The sequence below is a fragment of the Arvicola amphibius genome, chromosome 7 (genome assembly GCF_903992535.2).
Source record: "Arvicola amphibius chromosome 7, mArvAmp1.2, whole genome shotgun sequence".
Lineage (NCBI taxonomy): Eukaryota > Metazoa > Chordata > Mammalia > Rodentia > Cricetidae > Arvicola > Arvicola amphibius.
In genome coordinates, this window is record NC_052053.1 from 119,752,860 (window position 1) to 119,766,348 (window position 13,489).

Sequence of the window (13,489 nt, forward strand, 5' to 3'; positions counted from 1 at the left end):
CAGTGCTCTTAGCCTCTGAGTGATCTCTCCAGGCCTGGAAGACCCTTGCCTCTTACATAAGCTAGTATTTTGTCTTGGTACATGACAGGAACTTTAAAAATGTATAATTTAACTATATTTAAAATAGTAATGATTTTAATTGCTTTCTTTTTTCCTGTTATTTTAGCTTTCATAGCTTATTTTACAATATCTCTATGAAAAATACAAAGTCCCATTTCATGACAATATATTTTGATTTCTGAATATAGTAATGAGCTTCTTACTTTCAAAAGCCAGGAATTAGTAAGTTAAAAAGTAAGGTAGTAGTCATGGTATCAAAATAAATAAATAAGTAATAATTATTAGGTAAGCTTTAGTACTAATTGTGTAGAATAACTTTAAGAGAAACATTGAGCTGGGCATAGTGGCACACACTCTTGTAATCCCAGCAATCAGGAAACTGAGGCAGGAGGATTTAAAGTTTGTAGAAGCAGGCCAGCTTGGACTATATAGCAAGACCCCCACCTAATAAAACAAAAAAAGAGGGGGCAGAGAGAGCTGTTATGTAATGAGACAGCTTGGTATGGCATCAGTTTGATGATCATAAACACGCTAGATGGTAGCACACTTGTCTACCGTATGTGAGGCCTTTGGTTCAAAACCTAGTGCTGCCAGGCGGTAATGACACATGACTTTAATCCCAGCACTCAGGAGGCAGAGGCAGGAGGATCTCTGTGGGTCTGCAGCCAGCCTGGTCTACAGAGTGAGTTCCAGGACAGCCATGGCTACACAGAGAAACCTTGTCTTGAAAAAACAAACCAATCAATTAAACAAAACAAACAAACAAAAAAATCAAAACTGTCTTAGTCACTGTGCTATTGCTGTGAAAAAGACCATGGTCAAGGCAACTCTTCTAAAAGAAAGCGTTTATAAAAGCGAGGACTCACAATTTCAGAGGCCTAGCCTATTATCATGGAGGACAGCACACCTAGCATAGCTTCTGACATGGTGCTGGAGATGCAGCTGAGAGCTACATTCTGACCCACAGGCGGAAGACAGACAAGAGCCTGAGCCTTGCATGGGCTCTGGAAATGTTCAAGCCCGCCTTTAGTGACACACTTCTTCCAATAAGGCCACCCCTCCCAGCTCTTCTAATCCAAAGAGTTCCACCATGAGCCGCTGGGGGGGGGGGGCATTCTTACTCAAAGCAATATAAAAAAAACCAAACTTTTAGACATGATCATTTTAATTTTCTAAGCTTACATAATTCTGAAATGATAAGCAATATTTAAAACAGTCACAAATCAAACTATACATGTAACCCAGGAAATAATCAAATTGAAATCTGAGTATGATGAGCAAGAAAATTGATTTTGATAGTATTTTAGTAAAAGAATATCAATTCTGATAGCATAATAAAAGGATTTAGGTAGTCAATATTTGTGTTTATAATAAAAATAAAATAAATACTTGCTCTTTAAATTTTTAAGAAATTTTAAAAATTACACTTATTTACTGGGGGAGTACACAGCACAAATGTGGAAGCCAGAGGCAGTTTATAGGAGTGGGTATGCTCTACTGTGGTGTCTGGAAATGGAGCCTCAGTAGTCAGGCTTGGTGACAAGTGTCAATCCCCGAACCTTATTCTTGTTGATAACTTTAACAAGTTTGTTTTTTTTTTTTTTTTTTTTTTTTGGTTTTTCGAGACAGGGTTTCTCTGTAGCTTTGAAGCCTATCCTGGAACTAGCTCTTGTAGACCAGGCTGGTCTCGAACTCACAGAGATCCGCCTGCCTCTACCTCCCGAGTGCTGGGATTAAAGGCGTGCGCCACCACTGCCCGGCTAACTTTAACAAGTTTTAAAATGTAGCGAATAGTGAGTTGTAAAATAGACTCTTCAGAGAATTCAACCTGTTTCTAGTTTACTTTGGCTTTGGGCTGTGATGTATATTGTGTTAAATACAGACCTCAGGCTAGGGGCCTAGAACCCTTAGAGCGCTGGGTTTAACCTGCATCGTGGGTGCGCACACGTACACAAACATACACACACACAAAAAAAACCTTGTACTTGTAAATTCTGTTTTCTGCTTGCCCCTCTTTGAGGCAATTGTTGTAGGCTCTAGTATTTTTACCTGTAAATTAATAACTACTTCCTAGAGAATTTTCAGTTCTTACTCTGCTTATTGCTTGGAGGTCAGTTTAAAACACCAAATCTTTTTTTTTTTTTTTTTGGTTTTTTTTGAGACAGGGTTTCCCTGTAGTTTCTAGAGCCTGTCCTGGAACTAGCTCTTGTAGACCAGGCTGGCCTCGAACTCAGAGATCCTCCTGCCTCTGCCTCCCGAAGCTGGGATTAAAGGCGTGCGCCACCACCGCCCGGCAAAACACCAAATCTTTAAGCGTGCACTTTTCTGGAAAGTTTACACAGTCTTAAGTATGTATTTGCCACTGGGAACACTTCTAAACTTCCATGATTTTGTTCATATGCGAGTGTGCATGCATACATATTATTAATTTTTTAAAAATTTCTCTGGCTGTGTTGGAGCTTGCTCTGTAGACCATGCTGGCCTTGAACTCAGAGATTGCCTTCCTTATTAATGAATTTTAAGTGCCCAAAGAATACATCTTTCACCAACTTTTGTTTTGCTAGCCGTATAATCAGCTAAAAGTAGCTTAAGAGAAGTTCAAAAGTGGTAACTAGCCTGGTGGTGGTGGCACCCAATTCAAGGCTAGCCTGATCTAGTGAGTTCCAGGACAACCAGGACTACACAGAGCAACCCTGTCTTGAAAAATAGAAAACAAAACAAAAACCCTGGTAAGTAGACTTAAACAGATTATTTTCCCTCAAAGTTATAGTTATAGAAATTATAGTTATAGAAGATCCCAGTTTCTGAAATTTCACAGTATTAGTTAAAAAAATAAAATAACATTCTATTGAATAACAATTCTCCAGAACCATTTTGAGACTTCTTCTCACATGCTAATTTGCAAATAAGCAAATAGCAGAGTGGTAGCAAAAAGACTATTAAAGTTGTGAACATTTTGGATGATTTTTAATTTAAAATATTCTTTTCAATTCAAAAGCCCCAAGTCTCTAAACATTAAAATTGTTTGCATAAGTGAAAATTACTGATATGGGAAAATCGTTTTATGAGTTTTTTTCAGTAGTAAATTCAACATCGTTAAGATTCTAATTGAACTAAACATTGATCTTAAATTACTTAGAGGGATATATATTATTTTTTTAAAAGTGTGTGTTTAGTTTTAAATATGTGGGGGATCCTGTGTGATGGCATTTCAAACTTTTGCCTTTTCCTGAGCTATCGAAATCTTTGAACTGTTTTAAGTATTAAGACGAACTGGTGTAAAGAAAGGTACTTTCTTCAAGATGGATGTTTACGCATGCAAAATACTTGAAGAGTTTTAGCAATTTCGTTCCTTAATTCTTTTCCTTCGCTTCTCTTCTTCAAAAAGCACTTTAAATCGGAATTGGAATCCCTTTGAAGAGCTGAGCGCTGGTGGCACACTGGCAGAGACGAGGGCTTTACTTTGTCAGCCATGTGTTTCGGGAACGCTGGCGCTTTCCCTAGATCTTCTGGCTGATAATCTCAAACATGGAGGATGCTTCTGATTCTTCACGAGGGGTTGCTCCATTAATTAATAATGTAGCTCTCCCAGGCTCTCCGCCGTCTCTTCCTGTATCAGTGACAGGCTGTAAAAGTCATCCAGTAGCCAATAAAAAGGTAGAAGCGAGAAGCGCAAAGCTCCTCCCCGCGGCTCTTCCTCCTTCGGAGCCGAAAGTAGCTCAGAAACTTCCCAGGAGCGCGGAGAGGCGGAGAAGCGCCGGCGGGACGCGATTCCCCCGCGCCGAGCCGGCCAGTGGCAGTGCGAGCGGCGGCGGCTGGGAGAGACTCCGGGGCGGGGCGGCCGGGCCCTCGTGGCGTTCCTCGTGGGAAGGTGCGGCGGCGGGCGGGCGCTCGCAGGTGAGGGGCTCGCCGGCCGGGGTCCCGGGGACCCGGGAACAAAGCCCCGCGGCGCCCGGGAGGGTGATCCGTGGCCTCCCGACTGCGGTGGTCGGCGCGGCGTCTAGCACATTGCGAGTCCCGGTGAGGCGGCGCGGCGGCCCGGAGCGGCGCTGGGGGAGGGGGCGGCCGCCCCATTGTGAGGCGCCCGCGGGGCGCGCCGGGGCCGCCCGGCTGACTGACTGACTGACTGACTCGGCACCCCGGCGGCGGCCGTGTTGGTGGCGGCGGCGGCGGCGGCCTGGAGGACCGGGGCGCGTCAGTCACACAAAAGGCAGCTCAGCTCACCCCAGCGCTCCCCACCTTACCGGCTTTCCTTTCCCTCCAATTTGCTCTAGGGACGCGGGGCGAACGCGCGCAGCCGGGAGATGCCGCTGCTCCACCGAAAGCCGTTTGTCAGGCAGAAGCCGCCGGGGGACCTGCGGCCGGACGAGGAAGTTTTCTACTGTAAAGTCACCAACGAGATCTTCCGCCACTACGAGTAAGGCCGGCGGCGGCAGCGGTGGCGGGGGCAGCGGGAGCGGGGCGCCAGGGCAGCGGGGACAGCCGCCCCCGCGCCCTTTTGTCTGTCTGTCTCTCCTCTCGTCTCTCCCGGGGGCTCGCGACGGGGAGACCGGGCCGCCCCTCCCCCGCGCGCCGTGACCGCGTTGGGGCGGCGGGCGCCGGGGCCCGCGGAGGCCCGGGGACCGCTCGCAGTCGCCGCGTTCGCCGGCCGAGCTGGCGGGCGGGCGGAAACTCCCCGGCTCGCCCCTCCCCGCCCGCCGCGCTCGGCCGGCCGCACGCGCTCGCCGGTTCCGGGATCCCCGCCGGGTCAGCCGCGCGCCGCCGCCGTCCCGCAGCCGGGAGAGGGAATCCCTGACCCCGAGGGCAGGAAACAGCCGGCCCCGGGGACTAGCTACTCGCGGTCGCGCGTGGCTTCTGACTTTTTTTTGGGGGGGGGGGAGAGTGGGAGCTGCCAGGGCGAAGGTGGGGGACCGGGGCCGGAGTGGAGGCTCGCTCCGCATTGCGGCGAGGGACTCCTCAGCCGGCCGGGAGAACCGGGACCGGGGCTGGGGGCGTTGGGGCCACGGGTGTCCCGAGCGGCGGCCTCGCGTCCCGCGCCGCCTAGGCCTGGGAGTGTGCGACGCGAGCCGCGCTCTGTCACCGCCTCTTCTGGGTGACTAACTCCCGTCCCCGGGGAACTCGGCGTCTCCGCCCCCGTGAGACCGGCGAGGAAAAAAATCGGGCCGAGCGTGGGGGAAAGGAGTGGGAGACAGCTGGGGCTCCCCCGAACGCCCCTCATTTTTTGCTTTCGTGTAGGCGAGCGCGCGGCCGTGGGAGTTGGGAGAGGAGGGTGGGGGTTAGACAGACAAGTTCAACTCCAGCTCCTGTCTGTCGCCTCTTTACCCCCCCCCCCCCTTCCCCGCGCTTGTGGGCCGCCTGACATGTGCCACTGCTTTTGTTTTGATAAGAACCCGAAGCTGCTGCTTGCAGATGTAGCTTCAGCTCCCGAATTTTCAGTTCGTTGCCGGGTATAGCCAAGAGCTCCGCTTGCTCAGTTACACGGAGCCGTGAAGAAGTTGGTCTCAGCGATCCGTGTTTAAACAGGGACCCGAATTGATCAGTCACAGGAACAGCCTGATCCTCCCCCCACTTTTCTCCTCCTTTATCCTCCACGCAGCCTCTCTTTGTGGCTTAGAAACCGTGTGTGTTAATAGCAACCAAATACGTGGTGTGTAGGAGGATTTCAGAGTGGGGGGGGGTTGGAGGGGGGCTTGATCCAGGGAGGTCTTCAGGCAAATCCTGCGGCTGCCTGAGAAAGTAGAGCGATTGGGAAAAGTCAGTTCCAAGTTACACCCCCTCCCTTCAGCTCCCTAGAAGGGGTTACAGGTAAAGGTGTTATCTGGAGGACTAGATGGTACTTTTCACCAAACAGTACCTTAAGTAGGAGTGCACATCTCCCTGGGCTCCTGTACAGACTTGTTTTATTACTTTGAGTGCACTTTTGTAACTTCGTAAGTGGATTTGAGTTGGCTAACTGTACAAAGTTATGTCTTCATATTTTCTTCTAAAGTTTAAGCTAAAGTCCTTAGTAGCATTTCTGATTGTTTTTGAACTTAAGAGTACCGGGAAAACAACTAATAGACACATCCCAAACTCTTCTTCCCTCTGATATAAGCAGTCTTTCAAAAAGGCCCTTTATACAGTACTCAGGAGGCTGAACAGAAGGTTTGCAGGTCCAAGGCTAGCTTGGGCCACAGAGTGACTTCTGGGCCAGTCAGTCTGGGTTACAAAATTAGACCCAGACAACAAAAGAGGCTGCCCTCACTGTAGAGCACAAGGTAAATTTGACTTTTCTCATCTGTAAATTAAGCCCTCTTGGTGTACTTTTGGTTCCCGAAATGAATTATTCTAATCATGGAGAAATCTGGAATGCTGAAATGAAAATTTTTGGCATCCCAACACAAAAAGTGAGGAATTGTATGTTTTGTAATCTTAGGATATTAAAATATTTAAAGATAGCTTAAAGCAAAGCAAACAAAAACAAAAATCTTTTCTCCTCTAGTGCTGAAGTATTTGAGGCTTTGGTAGTTACAGTTTAAGAGAGATTATTAATTTGGTAGCAGAGATACTTGATCATTTGTCCTAAACAAAATTGCATCATCTCCTTAGATATTTAATCATTATTTTTAAATTGACTGAAATAGAAAGCTGCCATTGTGTGGCGTATGCCTTTAATCCTAGTACTCAGGAGACAGAGGCAGGTGGATCTATCTCTATGAGTTTGAGGCCAGCCTGGGCTACAAATCAAGTTCCAGAAACCTAGTCTCGAAAAGCCAACAATATTTTTCAAAAAAAAAAAATCATCTTCTCATACCCTCAAATGGTAAAAAGTCACCTTTTGCGAAATGCATTTAGGTTGGATGGTATATGACCTGGAGAAATTGAAGCCTATTTGAACTAACATCTCAGATTAGTTTGTATGGATTTGAAGGTTATCTTTTATAGTTTGAAAAAAAACCTTGTATTTTTCTGAATATTTATCTATGCTCACCCAGTTCCTTCAGTTTTCTTCTTATTTCTTGAATGTAAATTTCTGCTACACTTAGAGAGGTTTTTTTTTTTTTTTTAAAGAGCTTCCAGCCTTGCTCATTTCCTAACAAACGTTTTCCTCGTTAGTAGTTTGTCAGAAACTTTTCATTGCTACATAGTGTTCTGCTGGGTTGTTCTAGTCTACTTCCTCTTTTCTTTCCAAGGGGCTGTGGTCATCTGTGCTTGACTCCTTTAGTGTCCCGTTTTTGCTGTTTGTTTGTTTCTCCAGACCCCATGTGTTCTCTAAGGCAGACCGTGACCAGGATGGGTTGTTTACTGTATAAATTCCTGTTGAAGTGGTTTGAACTGCACGTTTCTGAACTAATTGCTAACTCTTGTTTGACCTGCTTTCTGGAAACCTATTACAAATAGCACATTAACTGTAGGCAAATATACATGTTAAAGTGCATAATTTAGTTTCAAGTCAGGTAAAGATTTATACTGTAATTTTGATGGGAACACAATATTTGTTTTGTATTTTTTGTTTTTTGAGACAGGGTTTCTCTGGAGCTTTGGAGCCTGTCCTGGCACTGTTCTGTAGATCAGGCTGGCCTAGAACTCACAGAGATCCACCTGTCTCTGTCTCCTGAGTGCTGGAATTAAAGGCGGAGCCACTACCACCTGGTCAGTTGCTAAAAATAGTGAGACAGTTGAATATTAGAAATTATACATCATATAATTTCCTAATGACTTGTTCTATTATCCACTGACTTAATGTCTTGAACTCTTTTTTTTTGGCTGCTTAGAATTGAAAGTTTACATTTAGAATGTAAAGTTACATTTAGAATTGAGAAGTTTTACATTTAGAATATAAAGTTTACTATTCTTTTCCACCTCAAACTAGTAGACAGTTCAGCTTGTTTCAGCCTGGCTTTCCAGTGAAAAAGATTTGATAGCTTATAATACGTTTTGCTTTTGTTGTTCATCAGTTCTTTGTTGTTAATTCAGCCCTTTTGTAAATGAGGAAAGGTATCGGAATAGTTTTGTTTTGTTTTTCGAGACAGGGTTTCTCTGTAGCTTTGGAGCCTGTCCTGGAACTAGCTCTTGTAGACCAGGCTGGTCTCGAACTCACAGAGATCCGCCTGCCTCTGCCTCCTGAGTGCTGGGATTAAAGGCGTGCACCACCACCGCCTGGCTAAGGTATCGGAATATTGATTGCAATTGTAATCACATTTTCAGCCATTGATGGCACCAGAATCTTAGTTCATATTTTAAGGCCCTCGACATTACGCTTTTTGCTGCTTTACTATCACATGGTACTTATGTGAGGAATTCTTGCTGTTGTCAGAGGCTGTAGAGATATTCACAAAGAAGCTAGAATTACAAGCTGTGTTTCTGTAGACGGCACCACTTTCTTGTCTGTTCAGCACTGACCTTTCCTATGCCCCTCAGCGATTAAGCTCTTGGTAGTAGTGGGCAAATCAGAAGAATGCTGTCTGTTTATGAATGACAAGCTGGCTAGGAACTTGAGATCCTCTTGCGCTTGCGTGCTGAGATTACAGGCATGTGCCACCACACCTGGTGCCATCAGTTTACCGTGGGGTAAAATGCTTGTCATACCAGCCAGTTCTCACACTGATGATGGGACACGTGAAATCTAGCTGTAGTCGGTCTGGTGAGCATGCACTTTTCAAGGGAATGTGGATAATCTTTCGAGCCAGTGTCTTTAAATTAGGTGTATTTAGCTCCTGTTTAGGAATATGTTGGTTACATGTCGCTGACTGTTGAGTTCACAGGTCCTTTTTTCCTAAGGTACAGCAGAGATTCCTAAATGCTTTATATTTTTTCTTACTTTTTATTTAATTTATTTTTATTTATTTTGGTTTCTCTATGTAACAGGCTTGACTGTCTTGGAACTCTCTTTGTAGACCAGACTTGGCCTCCTCAAACTCACAGAGATCTGTCTGCCTCTGTCTCCTGGAGTGCTGGGATCAAAGGTTCGCCCCACTCCTCCTGGCTCCTCTGCCTCCTGGAGTGCTGGGATTAAAGGTTCGCCCCATCCTCCTGGCTCCTCTGCCTCCTGGAGTGCTGGGATTAAAGGGTGCCTCACTGCTGTTTTCAGCTTTCTTTCTTATGCTTAACACGTCATGCTTTTTAATGTTAACACAGTTTTCTTCATTCAAAACATGTATATCAGTAGTACCCCAGAGCTTAATGGATTGAAATAATAATCCATTTTGATGGTCTCACTATTGTATGGATTCTCAGTTTGGTTTTGCTAGTTTCCTTTGGGCTCATCCACTTAACTCTGTCCAGTTAGAGGCAAAACCCATCTTGAATAGAATAAGAAACGAGCACTGACTCAAGTGTGGTACTCTGAAGAGATGTCTTTTCTCTCCTGAAGAGGGTCTTCTGAGCTGCTCCAGAACAGAGAGAGAGAGAGAGAGAGAGAGAGAGAGAGAGAGAGAGAGAGAGAGAGACACAGACAGAGACAGAGACAGAGACACCTGGGAGGTGGGGAATAGGAAGGAGAGGAGAGGCGGTCTCAATATATTCTCTGGCAACTTATTGAAGGCAAGCTCGGGAACAACAGAAATTTTAAAAAGAAAGAGTAAATCACTATAGTTAAGACAAGGGCAAGCAATAAAGTATGCCCACAAGTTCTTTAGGATGAATTTTAAAAAGTTTGAGAGTGGCCGGGCTGTGGTGCCCTTTACAGAAGCAGGCGGATCTCTGGGAATTCAAGGTCAGCCTGGTCTACAAGAGCTAGTTCCAGGACAAACTGTGGAGAAAACCTGTCTGAGGGGGGGAAAGTGTGTGTGTGTGTGTGTGTGTGTGTGCTATGTGTGTTGAGAGCATAAGTATGTGTGATGAAAACAGTGGCCTCCCTGGATTCAAGGGCTCATAAAACTTAGACTCCATGTCTAAGAAAATCAGCAATCAGTGTTGGGGCTGGAGAGATTAGCAGTTAAGAGCATTGGCTCTTCTTCCAGAAGACCTGGGTGCAGTTCCCAGCACTCATGGTTGTTGGGAATCCAGTGCCCACTTTTGGCCTCTGTGAGCACCAGACACATACACAATGCACCAACATACATGCAAGCAAAATATTCACACACATCCTAATAAATAAAGTCATATTTCAAAGGAGTCTGAGCACCTTTTGCTTTCTTTGCAAACAAATTGGGTTTAGGATATTTATTATAATCTGATGTTATTAATCAAAATACAGTCAAATTGGGCCAGCGAGATGGCTCAGCATTTACAATGCAAACCAGACGACCTGAGTTGAATTTGATCCCCAGAACCCACAGTAGAAAGAATGACACTTGTGTGCTTGTACTCTCAACACATCACACACACACGCACACACACTCCCCCCACCCCCAGACAGGTTTTCTCCATAGCTTTGGAGTCTGTCCTGCAACTAGTTCTTGTAGACCATGCTGACAATGAACTCTCAGAGATCCACCTGTCTCTATAAAGGCCTGCACCACCACTGCCCAGCCACTCTCAAACTTTTTAAAATTCATCCTAAAGAATTTTATTGCTTGTCTTAACTATAGTGATATCAGCTTTCTTTTTAAAATTTCTGTTGTTCCTGTGCTTGCCTTCAAGGAGCTGCCAGGAAGAACTTCCTCAGATTCTTAAGCTAGTTAAGTCCTGTTCCTCAATGCTGAACTTTCTTTAGGTGTTCCTCTGACACCATCATTTTTGCTGTTTTGGTGAACCTCTTAGGACAGAGGTTCTCAACCTGTGGGTCACGATGTGACCCTCATTGGAGTCAAACAACCCTTTCACAGGGGTAGCCTAAGACCATCAGAAAACACAGATATTTACATTACATTTATAGTAGGATTAAAATTATGAAGTTACAATGCAAATAATTTATGATTGGGGTCACTACAACATGAGGTCACAACATTGGTAAGGTTGAGAACCACTGATTTAGAATTTTCTTCTTTGCACATAAGATCTTTGAACAATAAAAAAGTTGGGGCTGAAAGATGCTTAAGGAAATGTTCAACATCCTTAGTCATCAGAGAAATGTAAATCAAAACAACTCTGAGATTCCATCTTACACCTGTAAAGATGGCCACTGATGACAACATATGCTGGAGAGGTTGTGGGGAAAAGGGAACACTCCTGCGTTGCTGGTGGGAGTGCCAGTTGGTACAACCCCTTTGGATGTCAGTGTGGCGATTTCTCAGAAAATTAGGAAACAACCTTCCTTAAGACCCAGCAGTAACACTTTTGGGTATATATCCAAAAGATGCTCAATCATGCCACAAGGACATGTGCACGACTATGTTCACAGCAGCATTGTTTGTCATAGCCAGAATCTGGAAACAACCTAAATGCCCCTCAACTGAAGAATGGATAAGGAAAATGTGGTACATTTACACAACAGAGTACTACACAGCAGAAAAAAATAGCGACATCTTGAAATTTGCAGGCAAATGGATGGAGCTAGAAAACGTTTTTTTGAGTGAGGTAACCCAGACCCAGAAAGACAATTATCATATGTACTCACTCATATAAGCGGTTTTTAAACAACAACAACAAAAACCCAGCCTACAAATCACAATCCCAAAAAACCTAGACAATAATGAGGACCCTAAGAGAGACATACGTGGATCTGATGTACATGGGAAGTAGAAAAAGACAAGATCTCCTGAGTAAATTGGGAGCATGAGGACCATGGGAGAGGGTAGAAAGGGAGGGGAGAGGCAGGGAGGGGAGCAGAGAGAAATGTAGAGCTCAATGAAATCAATTAAAAAAAAGATTGAAAAAAGTTGGTATATCTTTTGAGTGCACATATCCTATGGGCATTTGTTTAGAATTAGCTCGTTTAATTTTTACATAAACTGTTATTAAATATACTCTCATTTTATAGAAGAGGAACCAGGTTCAGAGATTGTGTAACTTCACCCAAAGGCAAGTGATAATGCTAGGTTCAGACATCTCTCTTCCTCTCAGTATACATCTTTTCTGTCACTGAGAGTGTCTGCTTGTGACAGTTTTCTCTGGGGAGGCTTTGAAGATGCTGAGAACATTTGTCTCCCTAGTGAGAAATGTGTAAGTCATATGTGTCTTAGGAAGCCAGCAAGTGGAAACATCAGAGAGGAAGTTGATAAATGTTTTCTGGGAGTAGGGGAAGCCCTCAAGTAGGAGAATATCTTAAATTGGAGCCTGAGAGATGAAGCTCACATGAAGTGGAGCAGAAAGAGATTCTAGATAGAAGATACTGTAAAGAACATATTTAAAGAGAGGGAAACTATTAAAAACCAACACTGAAGTATGAGTTTTGAGTTTCACTTAAAATTGGTCTTTGGTTTTTTGAGACAGGGTTTCTCTGTGTAGCCCTAGATGTCTTGGAATTAGCTTTCTAGACCAGGCTGGCCTTGAACTCACAGAGATCTGCTGGGATTAAAGGCATATATCAGCACCACCTGGCTCACAGCCATCATTTTAAGCAAGGACTTTGACCTCCAGCACCAGTCCGGGCATGTCTCACCTTTGTCAATTTCTCCTGAAGATTTTGATCTCTGATTTTGAAGCTCATGGCTATTTCTCAGTCTTTGCATATCATGGTCTATTTCAGGTTAGGAATTCCTTTTTTTTTTTTTTTTTTTTAGTATATGGCTAATTATTTTGTTTGGGCAAGACAATTCTTGAGATCTTTGCTGTTGTCCTGGAGCTCACCACATTTTGTATCTGGCTAGAAGACTTCAGCCCTTAAGTAAAGTGCACTTCGTATGTGATGTTCCCTAATTTTTAAATCCACCAGGCTTTCCGTTTTCCTAATCCCTAACAAATTAACAGCCTGTTGCACTTTGTTTCTTAGCACATTCACCAGAGCTGTAGACTTTAGAAACAAATTTTACCTTGTAGCCCAGAATTTCTCCTTATGAAGCAATAATGAAGAGGAAAATATATGTTTTTGTGTGTGAGCAACCAGATAATGAATATTTTAAACTGTGTTGGTCACGGTGTCTCCCACACTCTATACCAATGAAGTGAGAAAGCAAGAGAATACCTTGGAGTGAGTATGTGATTGGTGTGCCAGTAAAATCAAACCCAAGAGAAGGCTGCATTTGGCTTCTAGGCAGCAATATATCCCTATCCTAAAGAGAATTATTGAATATTACAGTTATAAACAGATGTAATTTATGTTATCTTAAGTTATTCATATTAAATAATACTTTGCATTTTCTTTTTGCTCAAACTAGTAAAATTAGATGTTGAAGAGACAGTGTAACCCACCTTCTTGAATTTGGCATTAACAAACTTCATATTTAAATGTGTATAATGCAGAGTCAAGTATGAGCAGAATGACAAATTGGGCTAAAGTGAAGTTGTGCTGATGTGGGATTCCTCTCTGTATGCTGTGAATACGATTGGTCAGTTAATAAGGAAAACTGGCTTGGCCTGATAGGGCAAAAGACTAGATATAGGCAGGGAAAACTAAACTGAATTCTGG

General features: G+C 44.1%; 1 protein-coding gene across 1 annotated transcript in view; it reads left to right on the forward strand.

Annotated features, from left to right (window-relative positions):
- The first annotated feature begins 3,791 nt into the window (after window positions 1–3,791).
- Baz1a (bromodomain adjacent to zinc finger domain 1A) overlaps window positions 3,792–13,489 on the forward strand; it is a 77,575-nt gene continuing 67,877 nt past the window's right edge. Inside the window, 2 exon segments of the mRNA XM_038338135.2 lie at window positions 3,792–3,957; window positions 4,335–4,477. Of these exon segments, the coding sequence (XP_038194063.1) occupies window positions 4,365–4,477 (113 nt within the window). The 5' untranslated portion in view covers window positions 3,792–3,957; window positions 4,335–4,364.